Below are 26,377 nucleotides of genomic sequence, written 5' to 3' on the forward strand. Positions count from 1 at the left end.
GTATTTCAGAGGGCCCCTGAAACATCCCAAAGAGAGATATTAAACTGTGTTTATTTGGTTGGTTAAATGACATGAAAAAGATTATCAAATGAGTAATAAATCGACTCATGTTATAATGTATGGTAAAATTACTAATAAGATATCCTAGAAATTATATGGAGTCTGAACATTCTGATATGTCCTCCTGCTGCTGCTGCTGCTGCTGCTAAGTTGTGTCCATCTCTGTTCGACCCCATAGATGGCAGCCCACCAGGCCCCCCCATCCCTGGGATTCTCCAGGCAAGAACACTGGAGTGGGTTGCGGTTTCCTTCTCCAATGCATGAAAGTGAAAAGTGAAAGTGAAGTTCCTCAGTCGTGTCAGACTCTTAGCGACCCCATGGACTGTAGGCTACCAGGCTAGAAAACCTGATGACTTCACAAAAGTTAACAAAAGGACTGAATGAAGCAGCGAATATGCTTATAACTTTTATGGTTTCTATCTGAAAAATTACGGGTTTTCAGGGACTAGGGAAAACCTTCCTCTCAAACGAATTACGACAATACTTTGGTAAAATTAAACGTTATAAACATAACAATTATATTTTCTCTCTATCTGACTCCTCCAAAAATTGGAAATTCTTAGGTTCCCAGTAAGTTTATCAAATGAGTTAGGAAAGTTATCTCATGGGTACAAAAATCTCAAGAAATTTTTGAGACCTTAGAAAGGGAAGAATTCACCTAGATTTGTTAGGCAAAATCTGTGATAAGCCTTTGGTGTGAGTTTCCCAGCCCTGTTTTATTTTAAAAGTTCAGTCTGAGACTCTATAAATGTTTCAGCAAAATAAAAAGTCTATGATCAATTATGGTTATATAAACCATCAGACCAAAATTAGTGAGAACAGACCTATTTTGCAAACAAGCTAGGCTTAATTTGGTTATATTTGATAAAAATGAGGGTAACTTTAGGGAGAAAAAGACATTTCAAAAAATATTAAATCCCAGTTTGTTAATGGAGGTCTGCATCTAGTAAGACTCATCTCTTAGATAGTGTTTTGCTGTTATGTGATATTAATGTAAAACTTAATTGAATTCTTAAAGAACACCCCAAGTTTGTTTCTGAAGCTTATCTCAGTAATCTATCTTTGGATGAAGATCAGATGCCTCATGACCTGCAACCAGGACTGGAAAAAGACATAATTTAAGGAACTGGCTCCAACCTGGATGGAAGGACTTTTGTACCAGCTACTCTTAACTAGCTCATGCACAATGAAACTGAAGGGAAATTAATTCTTAGATTAATTCCCATTTCCATAGGCCCCTACAGTGGATTGGTCTATAGAGAAGACAGCTGACCTGATCTCACCTTAAAATGATGCTCAAGCAGGAGAAACTACACTACACCAGGATGAGAAGATGACAACATCAGAGGTAGACAGCTTGCCCAAGATGCTTGACCTGATTCATATGATCATTTATGTTTTCTTGACTTCTTAGACCTTTGCATATAAATCAAATGCTTTTCTACCAAAGGCCTGATTCTATGCTAGTTTTAGAAATCATTTCAATTGTTGGGTTTGTGGCCAATAACCTGTGTCTAGTTCTGGGTTACCTTGTTAAATTTCTCTACTACAAGACTCTAACTGGTTGGCCCTAAGAAAATTTACTTAAAAAAAAATTACAGTCATATTCAGGTTACTGTGATATTGCTAGATGGGATCCCCTCACAAGGCCAATTAATAATGCCTGCTCTGACTCTGGCCATAAATTTGAGCTTTTTTTCTATTACTCAAGCTTGATCAGAGCAACAAGAAAAGTTTCAGCAAAGGAGGAAAAAAATCTCCCACAATTATGGGATGGATTTATATAGATAACACCAGGCTATGGTAATTTAGGTTTAAAGTCTCCTCTGTGTTGGAAACAATTAAATCATACTAAGGACAAATCAGTCTAGTAACACTAGAAAACGGGGCTATGTGCCTTATAGACGGTGCCAATATATAATTTCCCTGGAAGATAAAAATTCTACAGAACCGACTAAAGTCAGATGACCTGAGATATACTGGGCTACATCTAATGGAAGCTCTTAACTTAAGTCTTACTTGTGACTTTACTAATACTGCTGGCTATGTTATTTGTATTTCACCTGTTTTACAAAATTGCTGTTTCTTACACTGTCAAATGTGTGTCTGAGGCCTCCAATAGAATAATATATAGTCCCATATGAGATTGATGATGGTAACAGTGTAACTCTAGATATGGGAAGAAGCAACAAGAGGGAATATTTTCCTGGACCAAGAGGCTAGCAAGACAGGTGGTCCAGAGAATTTTGGATACCGTTTTATGGCCTAGTCCAGTAACAGCACATTGAGTGGCCTGTCAACAAAATCTTTGCCAAACCTGAGAATGGACATTCTCAGCACCATGGGATAAAATGGTCATGAAATGCCCCCCTCAAAATCATGGTCAAGTTTATGAGCAAAAAGGGGCTCTGCCAACTGAAGACTGACACTTGCCATCTACATCTACAAAGATTAAACCATGGCCGCTGCAACTGCTGACTTTCAACGCCCCTGAAAGGAGTTCAGGGTGAAAATCAGGAATGAGGCACTCTGTGCTCTGGGAAAAACTGGCAGAACAGGCCTTCAGATAGTTAGATCTTTTCAGGAGAAGATTTTATGAGTCCCAATTCTTGCACCTTCTCATACCTAGAGAAACACTGACGTCATTAATGGTGAAGTCTGCTTTGGCCATTAGAGTAGCTATGGTTCAGGTATCCCGAGAAATAACTAGGTGATGCTATGGGTGTACTTTCAGATTAGACCTTGTATTGCTAAACGCTTGAGTTTTCTGAGTCGTGTCAGGCTTGGATGCCACCATTCTCAAAACAGTGTCTGCTGGAAGCTAGTAGCTGCGACCTTACTTCTTATAAAACTAGGCAACTGGCTACCTGTCTCCCTGAAGTGCCAGGTCCAGACTGGGTTTTAGGCCTATTCTTCTAAAAAGAAATGAGATTTATTTTGTCTTCTAAATTCCAGTCATCACTCCTCCAACTACTTCTAATTGGGTCTGTTACACCAAAATGGCAGACCAAGGGATTGAGATTTTAATCATACAAGACTCAGATCTAGAACTTGGAACTCAGAAATACTTCCAATTCAGTGTCTATACTCCAAGCTAAGGCAGTCCTATGCTCCATTTTGACAGGAAGTTATCACAGTCATAGCTGCCTAGTTGCCTAAATTAAAACTGAGTAGAACTCTGTGGGGCTCTGGAGTAGAGATCAGTTCTGTGTTCTCCATTTCTTGTCTGTAGGATATAGGCTTCATTCAGCCTCCTTGACCTTCCCTGAGTTGCAAAGGGTGCATTCAAAAGATTGCTAATCAGGGAAGCAAGGGGATACAAAAACAGGAGAAACAATCAAAGGTTGGTACAGCCTCCAGACAGAGTCCTGGTTCCTACTCGAAGAAATATGCACAACAATGTCTTTGCACCCCCACCCAGGTGGAGGATGGTGACTTCAGACTGAACACAAGATTCCTGGAGCACAGGTCTGTTGCCTCACCACCAACCAATCAAAAAGGGTCACAAACCCTGCAACCCTCACCCCGAATGTTGCCTTCTGTTTCCGGGGACCAGAGATGACCATCCTGTTAGGTCTCCTGTTTGGCCCTTGTCTATTTCATCTCTGAGAGGGGCCAACAGTTTCCAACTAAATTGCTGTTACTAAAAGGGTGGAAGCTGGTTTCAGATGTGGAACACCCCAACTTAGATCAGGGAGAGAGAGAGACTTCTGCTCTGCTAGGCAGGCCTACGCCCATGCACAGCAGGAAGAAGTTACAGGAGGAAGAGACCTCCGCCCTAATTCCCAAGAAGTCTCTCAGGGGGGAGTTGTTACGGGAAGCACACTGATTGAAACCGCCCACCCTGGCCAGGCACCATAGTAACCATTTGCGTGAGTTGTTCTATGGCAGGAGATTCTGATAAGGAATAGGGAACTAATAAGCCACCACCAACCGAAAGAGTTCAGGAAAGGTAAAGGAGACACCACGTGTCCGTCCACTTCCCAGAATCCCTCTTGCTAGCATCCATCTTGGCTGAGCGATGCGTGCACCACCAGGAAAAACTCTGAATTAGAATGATTGGCCAAAGACCACCCGGAAACTAATCCCATCACCATAAAACCCGAGACTGTGAGCCACGTGGCAGAGCAGTTCTCCTGGGTTCCCTTACCCTACTGCTCTCCACCCGGGTGCCCTTTCCCAGTAAAACCTGTTGCTTTGTCAGCACATGTGTCTCCTCGGGACAATTCATTTCCGAGTGTTAGACAAAAGCCCAGTTTCGGGCCCTGGAAGGGGTCCGCCTTCCTGCAACATTTGCAACAGATGGCCAAAGTATTGGAGCTTCAGCATCAGTCCTTCCAATGAATATTCGGGGTTTATTTCCTTTATGATTGACTGGTTTGATCTTGCTTTCCAAGGAACTCTCAAGAGTCTTTTCCAGCACCACAGCTCAAAAGCATCAAATTTTCGGAGCTCAGCCTTCTTTATTGCCCAACTTTCACATTCATACTTCACAATTGGGAAAACCATAGCTTTGACTATACAGATCTTTGTAGGCAAAGTAGGTTTGTCATAGCTTTTCTTCCCAGGAGCAAGCATCTTTTAATTTCATGGCTGTAGTCACCTTCCGCAGTGACTTTGGAGCCCAAGAAAATAAAATCTGTCACTGTTTCCACTTTTTCCCCTTCCGTAAAGTGATGGGTCAGGATGCCATGATCTTAATTTCTATTTGGATAAAATGTAAACTTCTATTTGAAGGTGGCTATGGTAACAGTATGGAGAAGGCAATGGCAACCCACTCCAGTACTCTTACCTGGAAAATCCCATGGACGAAGGAGCCTGGTGGGCTGCAGTCCATGGGGTCCCTAAGAGTTGGACACGACTGAGCGACTTCACTCTCACTTTTCACTTTCCTGCATTGGAGAAGGAAATGGCAACCCACTCCAGTGTTTTTGCCTGGAGAATCCCAGGGACGGGGGAGCCTCGTGGGCTGACGTCTCTGGGGTCACACAAAGTCGGACACGACTGAAGTGACTTAGCAGCAGCAGCAGCATGGTAACAGTAATCTAGGGAGGCTGGGTAGTGGGGAACATTGGTGAATGGTTCGATCATCTGGATGGGGGTGGGGGTGTCAGAGCCTTTAAGGCTCTGGGACAAAGAGGAGTATAAGTGTCAAACACACACACAAAAAATTGTACTTACGGTTGAAGGAATTTAATAGCTGGGATCCTGAGGCTCAGAGGAAGGGTTTCAGACTCTTCAGTGAACCGCAGGCAGAGAACCAGACCAATTACAGAGGTTATCTTTCTGATCTCTATCAAATGTTAAGGGGTGAGACAATTAAAGGGAAGAAAATAACTAGCAAGTCTGCGAAACATCCCAGGCAGAGGAAGGACTTCAGCTCGTGAACTGGGGCTTTTTAATTTTCAATTACAAAACCTTGACGCATCATTTCTCGCCACCCACCCCACCAGCGGGCCTCACTGCTGAGGTCCAGCCCCGGCTGATCCAGGGTATTCGAAGGGGAGACGGAGTCGGCGACTATTTACATATTTATCAAAGATATAAAGAGTAATAGAATGAGGATAGCTCAGTAGGAAAATTCAGTGGAGAAAAGAAGCTGAGTAGCTTGGTTTACGCGGGAGACCAATAAAACTTCAAGACAAGAAGTTTGCACCACTTACGTAGGCCGCAGGCGTCCTTCCGTTCTCCCGAAGGAGAGGAGACACTGAGGCCTCCCCGGTCGGATCTTAGAAGCCCAGGCATAATTAGTAAGCATGGTGGGTTCCGAGCTCCAGATGGAGACTCAGCTGGAAGTTAAAGGGAAGAATGACATGGGGAGACCAAGCGTTGGTGAGCAAGGCCCGTAGCTTTATTTTTAACAGGGGTTTTTACACCCTAAGTTACACATAGAGGATAATAGGGGATGCAAAGTCAGCAGTTTTTGATCCTTATCAAAAACCAGGGTTTCTTTCCTGCAAATTTATCGTATACAAATGGTTTAGGTGATTTACATCATCTTCTGGTCAGAAGGCCTAATCACATTTTATGACTCTTGACAAAGACTTATCAACCGTAAGACTTATTTTCTCTAAGAGTAATTATTTTAAGGTTTGGCGCCATCTTCCGAAGATAAAATTGCATTCCTATAGGGCTGTGTAATGGGTTTACAACAAAGGAAAGAATTTATTACTTTAAGGGTCTAAAGTTACTAACACCAAGGCCACTACTTATTTTTTCTACATACCAACTATATTAATTAATACACATTCAAGGATACAATTCAGGGGATGTGAAAACTTGGCAACAAGCATTGGCTCATCAATGAAATCTTTTACTAGTTTTATTCTGACAGTTTCTAACTCTCTGAGAGGCTCTAAGCTATTTGAATATCTTAAGCTTCCCGTGCCTCTCGAGGCTGGGAGACTGTAAACAATAGTATGCATAGCTGCAGGAGTCCGGGTAAATTTGTCAGGCGAGTTAGAGAGCCATCTGAGGGGTTTGGATTTAAACACTCCGAATTGCCCAGGAACTTTATTAATTGGAGCTGGAAGTTAACTCTTTGACAGAGAGAGCGAGATGGTGGTGGGGGACAGCCCCCAGTAAAGTCAGAGGTGAGAGCACAAAGCAATAAAGTAGGCAGACTCTGGTTTTGGGGGGGAAGATGCTCGAGAATATCCAGGGGGACTCCTGAGGCTCGATCCCGCCTTTGCGTATGCCGAGCCTTCTTCCTCATGACCTTTGTCACGAGTTGAATGCCTCACCGGCTCCCGGCACCTCACACCGAGGAGGAGGAGTTTCCCGCATCCCAATAGGAAGCTCGCGTGGGCGGGGAGGCCAGCATAGCTCCAGCCCCAGGAGCCGGGAGGCGGGAGTCCAGCGCGCGCTGGCTACGAGGGCAGGAGTCCTTGCTCCCCCGCCGCGCGTTGAGGCCTTGCGGTAATTCAGCGGGGCTCGCTGCCCCGCCCTCGTGCGCAGGCGCAGAGCCGTTGCCCGCCGAGCGGTTGCCGGCGGAGCAGTTTCCAGAGCAGCTTTGCGGAGAAACCCGCTTGTGCAGGTTCCGAGGCCGCCAGGGCGGCTCGCCCGAGCCTGAATCCCCGGCGTCCGCCTCCTGCGGCGTGCTCGGTAAGTCGACGGGCCCTGCGGGAAGCCGCCTCCCCAGACCCGGGAAGGCACCTCGTGGGTGCCGGGGCCGATAGTGGGAGGGCGCTAGCGAGTTCTAGCCCCCAGGCCTCCCCCTGGCCCCGCGGCGCAGGTGGGAGCGCGGACAGGCCCCCGGGAAACTGAGGCTCGACGTGGGGCCCGGGAGGAAGGCTGGAGCTGCGGCCCCGGGTCGGGGTAGGTGTGGGTGGCTGGAAGGGGTGCCATCTCCGCCCCTTCCCGGCCCGGGCCTTGAGCCGGGGTTCCTCGGGGAAACTGAGGCCGGATGTCAGCGGGCAAGGAGGGGGCGCGGAGCATCGCACTGCTGCTGCGAGGCGGGCAGGTGCCCCGGGCCGGGCAAGGAAGGGCACCCTGGGCTTTTCGTGCAAAGTTCACACCCAGCCGCCTCTTCTGCTCGCCGGACTCCCTGGGTCTCGGGAATTCGCCTGAGGTTGTAAAAACTGCCCCTGTCCAGCAGTGGAAACCAGACCTTGTCCCCAGCGGGAGACATAAGCCCCATGCGGTTCTCTTGGACCCGTCTGAAAGAACGCTTTCGTCTTCCTAACCCCTAGGATCCATCGCCATGAACCCCGTCGTCGTGGTCCACGGTGGCGGAGCCAGCAATATCTCCAAAGACCGGAAAGAGCGGGTGCGCCAGGGCATCCTCAGAGCCGCCACCGTGGGTTACAACATCCTCAAGCAGGGAGGGAGCGCCGTTGACGCGGTGGAAGGAGCCGTGACAGTGCTGGAAGACGATCCCGACTTCAACGCAGGTAAATGTGCACCGCGGCTAGTGACCAGCGCCACACCGGGTTCAGCTTCCCACGCCAGATAAACAGAACCTTTCTAAAGAGTCGCTGGATCTCTTACCTAATATGCTGAAAAGGCTTAGTTTTTCTACCTGTTGACCAAGTTGCTTTGGGGCTTGCCTGGTGACTCAGGGGTAAGGAATCCACCTGCCAATGCGGAAGACTCTGGTTCCATCCCTGGGTGGGGAAGATCCCCTGGAGAAGGAAATGACAATCCTCTCCAGTACTCTTGCCTGGGAAGTCCCACGGACAGAGGAGCCTGCTGGGCTCCTCTGGGGAGTCCATGGGGTCGCAAGAGAGTCAGACAAGACTTAGTGACTGAACAAGTTGCTTTAAAGAATTTTAAAATTCATTATTCACCCTTTCTTCTTTAATCTGCTTTCTGGATTTCACATACCAAGAGGCTGTTTTATTACATCTTTTTATGGGGTAAGGGAATAGACTGCTTACCCCACAAAACATGGCAACCTTGGAGCTTCAGGGTGTCATTTGAATGGAGGGAGTGAGGCCATGGAGAGACTGCAGGAAAAGGCAAATCACTCCAGATTGGTAGGTGGCAGATCTAATAAGCATGGGAACATACACTAGAGGCTTGTCTTGCTGGATAAGTAGCCCTCTGTTCGTGCCCACCAGAATCTGAAAAGTTTATTTAGAGGCCTTATCTAGGTTCAGCCATGCATACCATCCAGATGATCTCAATACCACGTCTCAAGGCTATGTCTTTGGACAGTTTCTGGTGCAGGAAGGCAAATGGAGGGCGCCTTCCAAGGAAAGAGGAAGGGGTAAGGGCCTCTGATTGCCCCATCACTCCACCCGTCGTGACCGGCTCTTACAGTCCCACACACTTTCTCTTCTGCAATGTCCCTTGAGCAATTGTTTGGGTGGCTAATTTTGGCGGCTGTCTGCCTGCATTGGAGGCAGATGCCACAGCAAGAGTACAGGCACATACAAAAGAAAACACAGGTTAAGACAGTTTATCAGATCCCAGATACCTTTTTCCACCAAGAGTCTCATGATTCAAACCATTGTTCCTAAGTCTTATAGGCTGGGAGCCAAACCACTCAGAGTGTTCACCTGTGTCCTGTGATTTAATAAAAGTGACACATTTTATTATCAGGTATGAGCACACAGCATTCTGTTTGGATAACGGCAGAGCTGCCTCCTTGCAAGGCAGTAATAATGGCCAAGGCTATTCTGTTTTGGAGGAGAGCTTGTCTCACTGGAGACTTTTCAATGTGCAGGAAGGACAGGCTTTGCTTGCCATCATTCTGGGCTTGATGAGGGAAGCCCTGCGTGTCCTGTCGTGTCCTCCAGCCCAGGGCACAGAGATGGCAGCGGAATGATTGTTCCAGTGGGAAACAGAACATGCTCACCTGGCCTTGAGTAGAGGGAGGTCGGCAGCCTTAGGAACTTGATCTGGTTGTAAATACCATACACGTTAGCCAGGGGAGGCGGTGCTGTCAGGCTTGAGACGGCCTGGGGGCAGGATACCCCAGACCAGAGCCCTCCCCTTCTCCTTTTTCAGCAGGGCACCTTCCCTTGCAGGTTTGATGCATCTCAACAAGCCCAGCTTGCGGCAGGACAGCAGGAGTGGAGATTGAGTGGTCCCTCCTCCCCCATCCGGGTAGAATGTTCAATTGCAAATCCCAGTTGCTGATCCCCCCGCCCAGGTGTGACGGGGCTTGGTGTCCTCAGAACCATAGCACATTGATCCATGGTGAGAGGGCAGTGGCTGTTTCCCGAAGCCCCTTTTTGGTATCAGGCGCTTCCTTGGGGGTCCCCAGTCTGGCATATGAGACAGCAGTTCTACTGGTTGATCATTCAGATGTATTAAAACCTTGAACAGTACTTGTGTCGACGCAGCCACAGTGGTTTTATCTGTTAGTAATTTAAGGTACTGCCTTACTGTTCCATTTTCCCTTTCTCTCAGCCCTGCTGCTTGTGAGGCTTATATAGGAGATAGAACGTCTTTTGTCCAGTTTTGCATATTACAGTCCACAACCTTTGAAATGTGACCTCAGTCACTGTCTGTGTAATGAAGGTACTCCTGCTTGGTACTCAGCTTCTCTGATCTCCTAACAGTGGTACCTGGTTTGCATGGGGACAAGGGAGAGTTTGAGTTATGCCAGATGCGGAGTCCACACAAACCAGGATATGTTAGAACCCTCTCTCAGAGGACGGAGGCCAGTATAATCCGTTTGCCAGTCCCTCACCAGTTAGGAGCTCTGGTGGGTGGCCTCAGACTCCTTTGGCAGTTGCCATGGGCATTGCAGAGAATACACAGGACATGCCATTACTGCATTAACCAAGTCACTGTGTTTTGAGGACAATCCGGCATCCGCGATATAGTGGCCATTCTTTCCATGCCTCACATTCTTGCAGGCAAGCCCAGATGACCCCTCCACACATCCCGACCCCACAGAGGCCCACTTCTGTTGTTTCACATAAATGCATTCACCAAGAGTGATTCTTTTGTGTTTGGCTTCTTTCACTCAGATCAATCCTTTTTCAGAGTAATAATCATCATAACTACTATGAGTGTCTGCTGTGTACCAAACCATGGTCTAAGAAACTTGCCTGATTAACTCACTTAATCTGTACTTCTGTCCTGTGGTTAGGTGTAATTATTGTGCTCATTTTTCAGATGAGGAAGCTAAGGCGCAAAGAGATTAAGTAACTTGCTAGAGATTAAGTAACTTGTCAGATTAAGTAACTTGCTAGAGATTAAGTAACTTGTTAGATTGAGTAATTTGCTAGAGATTAAGGAATTTGTCAGATTAAGGAACTTGCTAGAGATTAAGGAATTTGCTAGAGATTGAGTGACTTGTCAGTGTCTTCTACTGACATAGAAAACCTAAAATCTTGGGATTAGAATACTTCTTAGAATTGTACCACCCATACACCTGACATCTGTCAACAGAAAAGAATTTCAGGAACTCTAACCAGTCATCAGATACTGAGTAATGGTTCTGTCCCCTAGCCTCTGCCCTGCATTCTTTAACCCATAGAATGAGACATAACTGCCTCCGTGGCTGTTTGTTGAGCCAGAGTTTACTAGATGCCCTTCCACCCCTTGCCAGCAGCAGCCCGTGGGGGACTCATTAAGCTCTATGCCTGTTAGCAGTCAGGACCCGGTCGGCTGACAGTGCCCACTTCTTCACAGGAGACCTTCATTTGGAGCAAGGCATTCTGGCCTCCCACCCTCTCTAAACCAATGGGGTGCATTGGTGAGCTAGGGACCAGGGAGCTGCAGCTGCTGGATCTCGTTTCTCTGCTCTGAATCTGGAGCCTGCATTCTGAGTGGCTCCCTTCTCATTTCCCAGTTGCCCACTCTGCACATTGAGGAGAACAAGAGCTGGCTAAAAAGAAGGAAATGAAAGATCTGGGGGTAAAGGTGGAACTTTTAATAGCATACTCTGCACCTCGAGCTCTGTTTTCTGTTTGTCTTTCCCAGCTCTTTTCAGCAACCTCTACTGTAATCCTCTAGAGGGACTATGTGGGAACTGCATACAAAAAGCTGAGCCCTGGCAGTTACTGAGTTAGGTGGCAATAATTTGCATTCCTGACAAAGCTTATCTGAATGTCTGTTAAAGCATTGTTTACATTGTATTGATCTTTCAATATAGGTTTCATTTTATGTTTGAAGCTTGTTTCATAACACTTTGTTTATTAAAAAGTAGTTTATTTATTAGACACCACCAGTTTAAATTTGAATGTTAGGAATATTCTTTAGAGACTCAGATTGGCACCCAAACAGGGACCCTTTGCTTTCACTGGAATTGAGCAGTTTTTACACAAACTTTAGTTAATTTATTTTCCCTATAGTTTTCTCTACAGACTTTTCCCTACAGACTCTGTCTGGTTGCCACGAGTAGGGGCTACTGTTCATCTCGGTGTGCAGGCTTCTCGTCTCCGGGGCTTCTCTTGTTGCGGAGCACACACTCTCGGCGCACGGGCTTCAGCAGTTGCAGCCCATGGGCTCAGTAGTTGCGGCCCACGGGCTTAGTTGCTCTGAAGCACGTGGGATCTTCCCAGACTAGAGATCGAACCTGTGTCCCTTTCATTGCAAAGTGGATTCTTAACCACTGGACCACCAGGGATGTCCCACCTTATTCTTAGTTTTTTGAGATTTTTTTATCATGTATGGATGTTGAATTTTATCCAGTCCTTTTTCTGCATCTGTTGAGATGATCATATGGTTTTTGTTTTGTCTATTGACATGGTGAAGATTGACTGATTGATTTTTGAATTTTGAACCAAGTTTTCTTCTCTGGGATTAACACCACTTTGTTGTGATATATGTACATATATGTGTGTGTCAGTCAGTCAGTTCAGTCGCTCAGTCGTGTCCGACTCTTTGCGACCCTATGAAAATTGCAGCACGCCAGGCCTCCCTGTACATCACCAACTCCCGGAGTTCACTCAGACTCACGTCCATCTAGTCGGTGATGCCATCCAGCCATCTCATCCTCTGTCATCCCCTTCTCCTCCTGCCCCCAATCCCTCCTACCATCAGGGTCTTTTCCAGTGAGTCAACTCTTCGCATGAGGTGGCCAAAGTACTGAAGTTTCAGCTTTAGCATCATTCCTTCTAAAGAAAAATGACATATATGTAATTGCCGGGAGCCGACAAGAGACATTCCACTCGTGACAAAGGTCATGAGGAAAGAGGCTCGGCATACGCAAAGGCGGGATTGAGCCTCAGGAGTCCCCCCGGATATTCTCGAGCATCTACCCCCCAAAAACCAGAGTCTGCCTACTTTATTGCTTTGTGCTCTCACCTCTGACTTTACTGGGGGCTGTCCCCCACCACCATCTCACTCTCTCTGTCAAAGAGTTAACTTCCAGCTCCAATTAATAAAGTTCCTGGGCAATTAGGAGTGTTTAAATCCAAACCCCTCAGATGGCTCTCTAACTCGCCTGACAAATTTACCCGGACTCCTGCAGCTATGCATACTATTGTTTACAGTCTCCCAGCCTCGAGAGGCACGGGAAGCTTAAGATATTCAAATAGCTTAGAGCCTCTCAGAGAGTTAGAAACTGTCAGAATAAAACTAGTAAAAGATTTCATTGATGAGCCAATGCTTGTTGCCAAGTTTTCATATCCCCTTAATTGTATCCTTGAATGTGTATTAATTAATATAGTTGGTATGTAGAAAAAACAAGTAGTGGCCTTGATGTTAGTAACTTTAGACCCTTAAGGTAATAAATTCTTTCCTTTGTTGTAAACCCATTACACATCCGCCCTATAGGAATGCAATTTTATCTTCGGAAGATGGCGCCAAACCTTAAAATAATTACTCTTAGAGAAAATAAGTCTTACGATTGATAAGTCTTTGTCAAGAGTCATAAAATGTTAATAGGCCTTCTGGCCAGAAGATGATGTAAATCACCTAAACCATTTGTATACGATAAATTTGCAGGAAAGAAACCCTGGTTTTTGATAAGGATCAAAAACTGCTGACTTTGCATCCCCTATTATCCTCTATGTGTAACTTAGGGTATATAAGCCCCTGTTAAAAATATAGCTACGGGCCTTGCTCACCAAAGCTTGGTCTCCCCATGTCATTCTTTTCACATTCTGGCTGAAGTCTCCATCTGGAGCATGGATATCCTCTGTGACATTTATTTGCATGGGCTTCTAAGACCCACTCTAGAAGGTGTCTAAGGTGGGGCACCTTCTGCTATTCGAGAGGGCGCCTGCGGCCTCCGTGGTCAGAGCTAACCTGGTGTCACGGGTTATACTGATTTTCCACGTAAACCAAACTACTCAGCCTCTTTTCTCCACTGAATTTTCCTACTGAGCTATCCTCATTCTATTACTCTTATATCTCTAATTAACATATAAATAGTCGCCTAGGCCGTCTCTCCTTCGAATACCCTGGATCAGCCGGGGCAGGACCCCGGCATGTAATATATTCATAAAATGCTGGGTTTGATTTAATGGTGTTTTCTTAAGATTTTGCATCTATGTTCATGAGATACTGGTCTATAGTTTGATTTTCTTATAACATCTGTCTGGTTTTGAAATGAGGATGATGCTGGCTTCATATGATGAATTGAAAAGTGTTCCCTTCTCAACAGTTTTTCTCGAAGAATTTATATAAAGTTGGCATTATTTCTTTGTAATATTTTGTAGATTGGCTTTTGGTAGATTGGTAGATTGATTTTTGTTTGTTTTGATGGAAAGTTTTTATCTAAGAAATCAAAGTCCTTAATAGGCATGGCACTGTTCAGGTTATCTATTTCTTCTTTGAGAGAGTTTTGTCAGTTGTCTTTCAAGAAATGTTTATATTTTATATAAGTTGCTGAATTTGCAACATTTCTGTGTTATGCTTTTGATATCTGTATGGTCTGTAGAGAGGTTCCTTCTTTCATTCCTGATATTTGTAATTATGTCTTTTTTTTTTTTCTTTGTCAGTCTGGAGTTTATCAAGTTTATTGTTCTTTTCAAAGAACTAGCTTTTTGAGGGGATGGATTTTGTGAATTTTTCTGTTGTTTTTTTCTTTTGCTCTTTTTCTGTTCTGAATTTCATTGATTTACCTTTGTTATTTCCTTTGTTCGTTCAGCTTGCATTGGAAATAATTTACTTTTCTTTTTCTTTTTAGATCATTAATTTGAGACTATTCTTTGCTGATATACGCATTTAATGTTTTAAATTTTACCCTAGCACTGCTTTCATTTTTTTTTACCTGTTTTTATATGTTGTCTTGATTTTCATTCCACTCAAAATGTGTTCTAATTTTCCTTGTGATTTCCTCATTATATCATGAATTATTTAGAAATATAATATTTAATTTCCAAATATTTGTGGATTTTCCAAATATCTGTTACTGATTTTTAGTTTAATTCTGTTACAGTCAGAGGATATGCTTTATGTGATTTGCATTCTTATTAAACTTCCTAAGGTTTGGTTTTTGGTTCAGAATGTGTTCTACCATGCCCATTTGCACTTGAAAAGAATGTACTCTGCTATTGTTGTATAGAACAATAAGGTCAAGTTCATTAGTAATGTTGTTCATACCTTCTGTATCTTGACTGTTTATTTCTACTGATTACTGAGACAGGAGTATTGAAATCTTTAATTGTAATGGTGGGTTTGTCTTTTTCTCCTTTGAGTTCTATCAGTGTTTACTTTGCGTATTTTGAAACTGTTAGCTGGTGTATAGATTGTTGTCTTCTCAGTGAACTGACCCCCTATATCATTGCTTGGTGTCCTTATTATTATTTAATGCTCCTTATTGTGAAGTATGCTTTGCCTGATGTTAGTATAGTTGCTCCAATTTTCATTTGATTCATTTTGGCATGGTATATAATTTGTCCATTCTTTCACTTTTAAACTATTTGCATCTTTATATTTAAAGTAGATGTTTCATTGGCAGCATATAATTATGTCCTATCTTTTCATACAGTTTGACAATTTCTGCTTTTTATTGGGGCTTCCTTGGTGGCTCAGATGGTAAAGAATTCACCTGCAAAGTGGGAGACCTGGGTTCGATCCCTGGGTTGGGAAGATCCCCTGGAGGAAGGCATGGCAACCCACTCCAGTATTCTTGCCTGGAGATTCCCCGTGGACAGAGGAGCCTGGCAGGCTTGTAATAGAGATGTTTAGACCATTTCCATTTAATGTGATCACTGATATGGTTAGGCACAAGTTTGTCGTCTTGCTGTTTGTCTTCTCTTTACCCAGTCTATTCATTGTTCCCCTTATCCTCTTTTTCTACTTTTTTCTGCCTCCTTTGGAATAATTGAATGTTTATAATTCCATGTTACCTCCTTTGTGGGCCTAGTAACTAAACTTCTTTTTTAAAGGTTGTTTTGGAGTTTATAGTATACATCTCTCACTTATTACAGTCTGCCTTAAGTAATATCAAACTTCATGCATAATAGAAGAACTTTATGCAGCACACGCCTGTTTCTCCTTTCCTAGCCTTTGTGCTACTGCTTTCATATGTTTTATAAGTGATAAGTTACCCAATGCGTCGTTATGATTTTTACTTTAAACAGTTATATTTTAAAGATACTATAAAAGTAAAGGGAAAAGGGGTTTCTGCTTTTCCACATGTTAGCCGTTTGCAGTGTTCTTCATGCTTTGGGGGAATCCTGATTGCCTTTTGCGGTCATTTTGCTTCTGCTTGAAAGACTTCCTTTAACATTTCTTGTGTTTCACAACTGCTGTTGATGACTTTTTTTTGTTAGCTTTTGTATGTCTATAAAAGTCTTTGTTTTGGGTTTTTTAAAGATACTTTCACTGTGTGTAGAATTCCAACTTGACTTTTTTTTTTTTCCTTTCAGAGCTTTAAAGATGTTGCTCCTCTGTCTTCTGGTTTGCATTGTTTCTGGCAAGAAATAGACTATCATTTTTCTTTTTCCTTCTATGCCTAATGTGTCTTTCTCTGGCCGCTTTTAACATTTTCTCTTCTCATTGGCACTAAGCTGTTTGATCATGGTGTGCCTGAGTGTAGTTCCCTTCGTGTTTCTCTTCCTTGGACTAAATTCTGATCTGTGAATTTATAGTATTCACCAAATTTGAAAATTCAGCATTTCCTTAAACATTTTTTGTCGCTCTGTCTCACCTCTCCTTTGGGGATTCCAATTATACGTGTGCTGGACTGCTTGAAACTGTCCCTGAGCTCAGTGATAAACTCTGTTAAGTTTTTTTTTCCATCTTTTGCTGTGTCTTAAGTTCATTCTTCTTTTCTGTAGTGTCTAATTTGGTATTAATCCTATCCAGTGTATTTTTCATTTCAAACTTTTTCATTTCTAGAAGTTCTCTTTGGGTCCTTTTCATATTTTCTTCCACATTCTGGTACATATGGAATAGTTACAACAGCTGTTTTAATGTTCTTGTCTAATAATGCCATCATTTATGCCATTTCCGAGTCTGTTGCTATTGACTGATTTTGTTGTTGTTGTTCCTCATTATGGGTCATAATTCCCTGTTTCTTTTTGTACCTGGTGATTTCTTATCAGATACCAAACACTTTTTAGGTGCTGGATATTTTTGTACTCCTTTAAATATTCTTGAGCTTTGTTCTTATCCCTCTGACGAAACAGAGCCACATAGAGGTTAAGAACAACTACCCTTACAGGTATTATCTAGGTAGAGAACGCTGGAGAAAAGCTGCTAGTGGTAAAGAAAACAGAGTAATGAGACCTGATGGTTTTAATACGTTCAAGGAAACCTAATGTTGCAGTAAAATGTTGCCATGGAGAGGAGATGAAGCTGGAAAAGGAAGTCAAGAGGCCAGATCAGGAAGGGCTTCACACCTTTTATTTTGTAGGTCATGGGGTACTGAGTCAGATTTGTGTTTTTAGAAATGTTCCTTTGACAGAGAAGTAGAGGATGAATTAAAGTAGGCAGCTTGGAGAGCAAGCTCTGAAGCCATTTCTAAATTGTTAACTCTTGCTTTTCGACTTCTCTTTGGTTTTAGGTTGTGGATCTGTCTTGAACGAAAACGGGGAGGTTGAAATGGATGCCAGTATCATGAATGGGAAAGACCTGTCTGCAGGGGCGGTGTCTGCAGTCCGCTGTATCGCAAATCCCATTAAACTTGCACGGCTTGTTATGGACAAGGTATGTGGGACCAAACCACCCTTTCCTAAGGGATTGCCACTGCTTCACTTCAGCAACCAAAAGGGGTCTAACTGTGGGGAAACACTTGAGATCACTGTTCTCCTAAAAGTGTATGACAGAACAAAAGCAATGTTATTATTTAAGTTTCTCAAGGAAACCAAGATTCTGACTCATGATCACTTGACCAGGTGTTACATGTTATCTTCCTGTATTTTCTTCAGCCTGTTCTCAACACGTGGTAACATAACACATTCAAACTGAAGAGACCAGCTGTGTAAATAGCATGTACGGGAGAATTCCCCAGTGGTCCAGTGGTTAGGACACTACATTTCCACTGCCAGGAGCTGGGGTCAGTCCTTGGTCAGGGAACTAAGACCTCAGAAACTGTGCAGCATCGTAAATAGATAAATAGCATACATAAAATAAAAATGGATTAAAGTTTAAGACCATATGTAAGTTGAATTCCTGATATTCCATCATTTGGTGGTTTTTGAAAATACAAAAACTCAGAGAGGTAGGCTTTTTTCAACATTCAGAAAATTAATGCCAGTGGAATTTGCATTCTTGAGGCTTTTACCCAGAGAGAACAATTATTTCCACACAGTTGGAACAATTAAAAAGAGTTTAACTTTTTCCAGAAACTAACTATTTTCCCATTTCTTTCTGGCTCCAGACACCTCACTGCTTTCTGACTGACCAAGGTGCAGCAAGATTTGCAGCAGCCAATGGGATTCCAACAATTCCTGGACAACAGCTGGTAACAGAAAGAAGCAGAAAACGCCTGGAAAAAGAAAAGCTTGAAAAAGATGCTCAGAAACCAGACTGTCAGAAGTAAGTGTCATTTGTGGCCCACATGTCGGGGAGTTATCCAGATGTGGAAGTTTGACACATGTCTGATTATCCACATTTCTTAAAAAAGTCCAATATCACAAGGTAGTTTCAGTTTTTGTATAGAATAATTCACACTAAATAATGAAAAAGCTGCTTTTTTGATTCTGAAATTTAACCTCATTTTTTATTCCTATGAATAGTTTATTCATAGTCAGCTGAGAGTTCCTTTTCCAACATGATTTGACAGAGGAATGCTGGGTGTTGATGTATTAATTACGTGCAAGCTTCTCGAGCAGTTTGTTGTCTTCTGTACACTGCCTGGCTCCTCTGTGATCTACACCACCCTCAACTCAGGCATCTTCCACGGGGCAGAGAAGCCCTGGAAAGTGAATTAATCATGTGTTCTGAATTATTGTTTTCCGTGTTACCCATTCAGAAGTGCCAAATAAAAGCCCCCCTGTTTAAAGCAAAACTTGAAAAATACAATTTGAGTGTGGCCCAGAATAAGGAATATAATGGAATATAATCTATTAGTTCTACCCACCCTTTTAGATTTGTAATGTTTAATCAGAGATATACTTTAGTATCACCTTAAGAGCTTTTTCAAAATATCCATGTCTGAGCTCCTTTCCTACAGGATCTGATTTAGTGGAGCTGAGGTGGAGAGACCACGCAGGTCCATTAGAAAAAAAAGTTTTCCAGGTGATTACGACATGTCCCCAGGTTAAGCATCTGCTTCACAAGATGGCCATATGTTGGTAGCTATGATAATCTTGACCAAAGGTGCTACTGTGTCTGGGGCTGCTTTATCAGTGGCTCATGTCCATTTTAATAGAGATTGACACATTGTTTCCAAAAATTCTGCAACAACACCATCTCTGCCAGCCTGAACTGTTCTTCTATATAAGCAAGAGGGGCTCCTGCCCTGGGCCTTGCACTTTAGAAGACCCTCACATCACAAATGGGCTTCCCCAGTGGCTCAGTGGGTAAAGAAACCACCTACCACCTACAATGCAAGAGACATGGAGATGCAGCTTTGATCCCTGGGCTGGGAAGATCCCCTGGAGGAGGAAAATGGCAGCCCACTCCAGTATTCTTGCCTGGAGAACCCCATGGACAGAGAAGCCTGGCAGGCTGCAGTCCATGGAGTTGGAAAGAGTTGGACACAATTAAGCAACTTAGCACATAAGCAACAGTGTAGCGCAAATACACAAAACAGTTGGTTGATTGCAGGCCCGTGGGGCACCTCTGTCACTGGCCTTGGCACAGTGTTACCCGTCACCTTCAACATCCGCTCTTGGGACTGATACCATTCAGCCCCCAGGGAAATGCTTCTCTCCATCTCTTCCTCTGTGTCTTGGAAGTAAAGGCCACCTGAGTCTAAAAGCTTGTGGATTATACCACTGCTGACATCAGAAATAGACCCTGTTGGAGTGTGGGGGAAGAACTGAACAGCAGAAGGACTTAGGTAAGAAAAAAAGACAATGTTTTTTGAAACAAATTCTTGTATAACGAAGTATTTCCCAGTAGTGCCAAGTGTCCTTTTCCTTTCTACATGGTTCAGTTTGCAATTCTGGAGTTATCCACAAATCAGTACAATATCTGCAAGATTTGCACTGAGGGCTATAGGTCTAGACCCGCACTGTCCAATAGAAAAAATGAGAGCCATATATGTAATTTAACCTTTTCTAATAGCCACATTAAAAAAGCAAAAAAAAAAAAAAAAGTGAAATTAATCATATTTATATCATTGAAAAAGCAAGAGATTTCCAGAAAAACATCTATTTCTGCTTTACTGACTATGCCAAAGCCTTTGACTGTGTGGATCACAATAAACTGTGGAAAATTCTGAAAGAGATGGGAATACCAGACCACCTGATCTGCCTCTTGAGAAACCTATATGCAGGTCAGGAAGCAACAGTTAGAACTGGATATGGAACAACAGACCGGTTCCAAATAGGAAATGGAGTACGTCAAGGCTGTATATTGTCACCCTGCTTATTTAACTTATATGCAGAGTACATCATGAGAAACACTAGGCTGGAAGAAGCACAAGCTGGAATCAAGATTGCCGGGAGAAATATCAGTAACCTCAGATATGCAGATGACACCACCCTAATGGCAGAAAGTGAAGAGGAACTAAAAAGCCTCTTGATGAAAGTGAAAGTGGAGAGTGAAAAAGTTGGCTTAAAGCTCAACATTCAGAAAACAAAGATCATGGCATCTGGTCCCATCACTTCATGGCAAATAAATGGGGAAACAGTGGAAACAGTGTCAGACTTTATTTTTTTGGGCTCCAAAATCACTGCAGATGGTGACTGCAGCCATGAAATTAAAAGACGCTTACTCCTTGGAAGGAAAGTTATAACCAACCTAGATAGCATATTCAAAAGAGACATTACTTTGCCAATAAAGGTCCGCCTAGTCAAGGCTATGGTTTTTCCAGTGGTCATGTATGGATGTGAGAGTTGGACAGTGAAGAAAGCTGAGTGCCGAAGAACTGATGCTTTTGAACTGTGGTATTGGAGAAGACTCTTGAGAGTCCCTTGGACTGCAAGGAGATCCAACCAGTCCTTTCTAAAGGAGATCAGCCCTGGGTGTTCTTTGGAAGGACTGATGCTAAAGCTGAAACTCCAATACTTTGGCCACCTCATGCGAAGAGTTGACTCATTGGAAAAGACTCTGATGCTGGGAGGGATGGGGGCAGGAAGAGAAGGGGACGACAGAGGATGAGATGGCTGGATGGCATCACCGACTTGATGGACATGAGTCTGAGTGAACTCTGGGAGTTGGTGATGGACAGGGAGGCCTGGCGTGCTGAAATTCATAGGGTCGCAAAGAGTCGGACACGACTGAGCGACTGAACTGAACTGAACTGAAAGTTAACTCATTATACCCCAAATATTATCATTTCAACATGTAATCCAAACCAATATTGTAAAGCAATTATCCTTCAATTAAAGATAAATGAGTTTTTTAAAAAACATGTAATCAACATAAGAAATTATTTCTGAGATATTTTACATGCTTTCGTGCTAAATCTTTCAAAGCTGCCATGCATTCTGCACTGACAGCATGTCTTACCGGGGACCCCCCACATCTCTGGTGTTCCGCAGCCAGCAGTGCTGTATTGGGCATTGCAGGTCTAGACAGAACCTGCCCAAGGAACCAACTCTTTATGCTGGCAGCTAAATGGATGCTGAATATTAGAATTATGAATGGTTTTATTCTTATAAACATACTTAAGATTGAGGGACTTCCTTGGTGGTCCAGTGGTTAAGATTCTGTGCTCCCAATGCAGGGGGCCTAGGTATGATCCCTGGTCATGGAACTAGATCCCACACACAGCAAATAAGACCCAGGGTAGCCCCCCCCCCAAAAAAAAAAAACACAATAATATGTAAGGTTGAATTAAATTTTTTTAAATGTTGGAATGTTCAACTTTTAGGTAATTTTTATTTTAAATGGTTCTATTCATTAATTATAATAAATGTTTGCTGCTGCTAAGTCACTTCAGTCTTGTCCAACTCCGTGTGACCCCATAAAGGGCAGCCCACCAGGCTCCACCATCCCTGGGATTCTCCAGGCAAGAACACTGGAGTAGGTCGCCATTTCCTTCTCCAATGCATAAAAATGAAAAGTGAAAGTGAAGTCGCTCAGTCATGTCTGACTCTTTGCAACCCCATGGACTGCAGCCTTCCAGGCTCCTCCGTCCATGGGATTTTCCAGGCAAGAGTACTGGCGTGGGTTGCCACTGCCTTCTCCGATAATAAATGTTTAGACCTTAATAATTTTGTGAATTTTAGAAAAAACTAAATTTTGAAATTATATCTACAAATTACTTTTATTCTCTTTTTTTGGATTTGCCCTTAATTTTGATGAAAATATATGCTGATGTACACTATAAGTATAGTTACACTTCAGTTTCTAATTCCTAGACTACTGAAAACGTGTACAAGTCAAGATTTTGATAGAAAAAGAATACTAAAATGGAGCTCATGAAAGAAAACTAAAAGAAAAAAAGGAGTAAAAAAATCTTCAAAGAAATGGTCTGCTTTAAAAGTAAGCAGTCTTCTTCCAGGATGACCCACATAAAATTCACAAAGAGAACATTACAGATTCTTTGTTCAGTGAAGATTTAATTATGTATCAAAACAATGAAAATTAGAAATATTCTCACCAAATCCACAACTTGAACCGTTCAGATAAATCCTGACAACTTTATGTTCTTTACTAAAGGAAGATTTAATTGCTAATCACAAAGAATCATAACGCCAGAAGACATGTGCAGTTATTGGAATTGGAGGGGAAAGGCTGAATAAACAGCAAACAGTTGTTAACCAGAAAAGGCAAAGATAAAAAAGATAGATGTAATGTTCTTGAAAGAATAATATAGTATTTGGGACTTCCCTGGTGGTCCAGTGGTTAAGACTTCGCCTTCCAATGCAGCCAAAAAGCCAAAGCGTAAAGCAGAAACAGTGTTGTGATAAATTCAATAAAGACTTCAAAAACGGTCCACATCAAGAAAAATCTTTAGAAAACTAATAATATTTGGCCAAGTATAATGGTGCTTTTTATGACCTCATCACATAGTGTTTATAAAAAACAACGCGAGGGCTTCCCTGGTGGCTCAGTGGTAATGAATCCACCTGCCCGTGCAGGAGACATGAGTTCGATCCCTGATCTGGGACAGCCGCACATACCATGGAACAACTTAGACCGTGCCCCACAACTATTGAACTTGTACTCTAGAACCTGGGAGCCACAACCGTTCAACCCATGTGCCACAGCCGCTAAAGCCCGCCTGAAGCCCATGCTCCGCAACAAGAGAAGTCACCGCCGTGAGAAGCCCTCGCACCACAAGAAAGAGAGCGTCCCCCACGCCACACCCCGCCAGTCCACAACTGGAGGAAAGCCTATGCAGCAACACAGACCCAGCACGGCTGAAATAATAAATAAATAAATTTTTTTTAATGGGACATTTTTAGGCTTAGTAAAGCATTATTTCAAAAGTTGATAAAATGCCAAACATAATTAGGGGGAAAAATCTAATGATGAGTATCTAGGAGAGAGAATTCAGATAGGTTCGTTTAATGGGTAATAAAGCAAGAGATGAAATCATGTGTGAAGTTTAAAAAAACTCATTTCCACTAGAATGTACGATGATCAGAAGACATGTTGGAAAAACAAGGCACGCCTGTAATAAAGGGGCTAACATGGTAGGTACATGAAAGGTGTGTAAGCGCGAGGTTTGGCCAAGAGTCCAGAAGTGCTCTGTGTGGCACGTCCAGCTCACAGCGAGTTTGCTTCTAGGCGACGAGCCGTCAGCTGCTCCAATGCTGAAAGTGATGTCTGACTATGTGTGGAATGTAAACCAAACAGGCTTTCTTCGCTGTCACCATGAGTGGGGAATGCTGGAGTCAAAGCATGTCCCATGTGCCATTAACATAGAAGTGTATTAAGCCATGTAGTCACCTGTGGGAGTGTCTCACATCTAGCCTGTCACTCTGTGTTTTGGCAGAAACTTGGGGACTGTGGGTGCTGTTGCCTTGGACTGCCAAGGAAACCTGGCTTATGCAACCTCAACAGGGGGCATCGTCAACAAGATGCCGGGCCGCGTCGGGGACACGCCGTGTGTAGGTGAGCTGGACAGGTGACCCCTGCCCCTGCCCTCCCCCTGTCGTCTTGTCCTCATTCTCGGGTCTCTGTCCCCCGCCCCATTTCTTTCTTCCTTCATCTCTTCCTCTTCCTGTGGCAGCTGTAGAATTTCTGGGGGTGGCCTGAGTTGGGGACGGTTGTCCAGGGACAACGTGGAGAAGGTGGCCTATACAGTAGGTACCTGATTCCTAAATGCTGTGTTTGGGAACAACTTGGGAGGGAGGTGGAGACGGGGTGCTGAAGTCACCCCAGCACCCCCGATGGCTCTTTCTTCTCTGTAACCCGCTTCACGGTCTACAGACTAATTATGCCCAAAGGCTTAAGTAAGTGAAACGTCTTCCCAGGAATGGGCTCAAACGAGCAAACTAAGAAAGCTGACAGTTTAAGTCTGCAGTTATTAGACTGGAGTGGCGTAAGAGCAGCACAGCACCACTCGGTATTACAGGGACTTCCCTGGTGGCCCAGTGGTTAAGACTACGCATGCCCAGTGTGGGGGGCACAGGTTTGATCCCTGGTCAGGGAGGATTCTGTATGCTGCACAGCCAAAAAAAAAAGGATATTACACATCGAAGTGTTCTTTGCATTAACCCTGGAGCACATTATCTAATTCCCAGGAGTGTGTGTGTTTGGGAGAGGGTGCATAGAGGGTGTGTATGTGTTTCATCCTGTGAGGGCTGTGTAGATTTGCCCGAGAGCAAAGGAGGAGCTACCCTGGTGTAGCTGCTCCAGGAAAGGTCAGGCCTGCCTCCCCAAGGCTCCCCCTGTCCCCTGATTTCAGAGTATTCGCATGGTGGTCACTAGCGCACCTTGGCATGACACCCTGGCACTCTTGGGATTTAATTTTCATGTAGCTTTAGACCTGTAATATGTGTTTGACTTTCCTGACTGTTGCTGCTCAGTTAGAACCAGTCCCCTTCCTTGAGCAGGATCTGGAGGTTACGCTGACAATGACATCGGAGCTGTCTCAACGACAGGGCACGGTGAGAGCATCCTGAAGGTGAATCTGGCCAGACTCGCGCTCTTCCACGTTGAACAGGGTATGTGGAACCGGGAAGCTGCTTATAAATAGATGGAGAAGGATAGGAAACCCTTGCTTTGCTTTCAGGTTGAGTCCCTATCTGTTAGAAAGGGAGAATTTGGAATACTATTCGCCTTCTGCCTCCAGGGGGCAGAAGAGAGACTCTGAGCCTGGGTTCATCCCAATGGAGCAGAGGGGACTTGTAGAGAGAGTTAAGAGTCGTTGTTTGAGACATTCAAGTAGAAATCACTTACCAATAATCTTTGTTAACACGCTTTGTTTTTTTCATACTGTAAATAATTTCCCCATCAGATTCCTTTCAATAACTTGTGCTGTTCTCAACCTCTCGTTGTTTTTCAGGAAAATCACTAGAAGAAGCTGCCAACGCATCACTGGGTCATATGAAGTCAAAGGTCAAGGGCGTAGGTGGTATCATCATGGTCAACAAAGCAGGAGAGTGGGCGGTGAAGTGGACCTCCACATCCATGCCCTGGGCAGCGGCAAAGGATGGCAAGCTGCACTCGGGAATTGACTTCGGCGACACGAGCATCATTGACCTGTCCTAAACCCCCAGAAGCTGTATTCTAGAAACTAGCTTGGAGGTGACGCACGGTCTCCTGGCGTGGAGACTTAGCTTCATCAATTAGATCTAGAAATAGAAAAATTCTGCAGCCTGTCACTCGTTTTGTTGCCTTGATCAGTGTCTGGTTGGGGGCGGGTTCCAAAGTGTGTGAGAAATGCCCATGTTAAGATAAAAATAAGACCAGTGAAGATGACCAACTCCACGGAGCCTCCCTTATGAATAGTCCCCATTGTCTGAGATTAGAAAGAAGAAACAGCAAGATCTTAACAGTAAAGAAAGGGCCTCGATGCAGGGAACGGTTTTGGAGTTGGGGGACCTACAGCAGTAACAGAGGCTGTAGGTTCAAGGGTGTGGGGGGTTCGGAGGAGAGGGCTCTGGGGCAGGACCCAGTGCAGGGCACAGCAGGCAGGAAGGAGCCAGTGGACGCGGTGAAGGGGACACGGCAGCAGAGTTAATGGAACACTGGATGTTGCAGAGCTCATTCAGAGTCGGAAGAACATTAGGCAAAAGAAACAGAAAAACTGGTTTTGTTAAGAAAGTGAGATCTTCTCTGACTTACCAATACAGACGTGTTTCCAGATGCTGTAAAAGGACCCTCTGCTGACCCCTGGCTCTCAGCTGCAGGTGAAGGGTTGTCATGGGCACCCTGGAGCCCCTCCCAAGATTAAGAGCTTTCTCAAGCTCACTCCCGAGCCTGCTCACCTTGTTTCCGCCCCGCCAGC

At 44.0% G+C, this 26,377-nt stretch overlaps 2 protein-coding genes across 2 annotated transcripts in view; both read left to right on the forward strand.

Moving 5' to 3' along the window:
* CSKMT (citrate synthase lysine methyltransferase) overlaps window positions 1-26,377 on the forward strand; it is a 427,761-nt gene that overhangs the window by 179,405 nt on the left and 221,979 nt on the right. The gene's annotated exons all lie outside the window — the stretch shown is intronic.
* Window positions 7,052-25,743, forward strand: ASRGL1 (asparaginase and isoaspartyl peptidase 1). The gene is made up of 7 exons (NM_001077035.2): window positions 7,052-7,164; window positions 7,752-7,952; window positions 17,423-17,565; window positions 18,239-18,396; window positions 23,918-24,036; window positions 24,981-25,091; window positions 25,433-25,743. Exons 2-7 carry the CDS (start codon window positions 7,763-7,765, stop codon window positions 25,636-25,638), a joined length of 927 nt encoding a protein of 308 aa, NP_001070503.1. The 5' UTR covers window positions 7,052-7,164; window positions 7,752-7,762; the 3' UTR covers window positions 25,639-25,743.

The sequence above is a fragment of the Bos taurus genome, chromosome 29, assembly GCF_002263795.3.
Source record: "Bos taurus isolate L1 Dominette 01449 registration number 42190680 breed Hereford chromosome 29, ARS-UCD2.0, whole genome shotgun sequence".
In the NCBI taxonomy this organism is placed as follows: Eukaryota; Metazoa; Chordata; class Mammalia; order Artiodactyla; family Bovidae; genus Bos; species Bos taurus.

Excerpts from the sequence above, each read along its gene's own strand:
- ASRGL1 (NM_001077035.2), top strand. The coding sequence starts at position 7,763 with ATGAACCCCGTCGTCGTGGTCCACGGTGGCGGAGCCAGCAATATCTCC. Across the intron at positions 7,953-17,422 it reads CGATCCCGACTTCAACGCAG|GTTGTGGATCTGTCTTGAAC; the intron begins GTAAATGTGCAC and ends CTTTGGTTTTAG. Across the intron at positions 18,397-23,917 it reads CAGAAACCAGACTGTCAGAA|AAACTTGGGGACTGTGGGTG; the intron begins GTAAGTGTCATT and ends GTGTTTTGGCAG.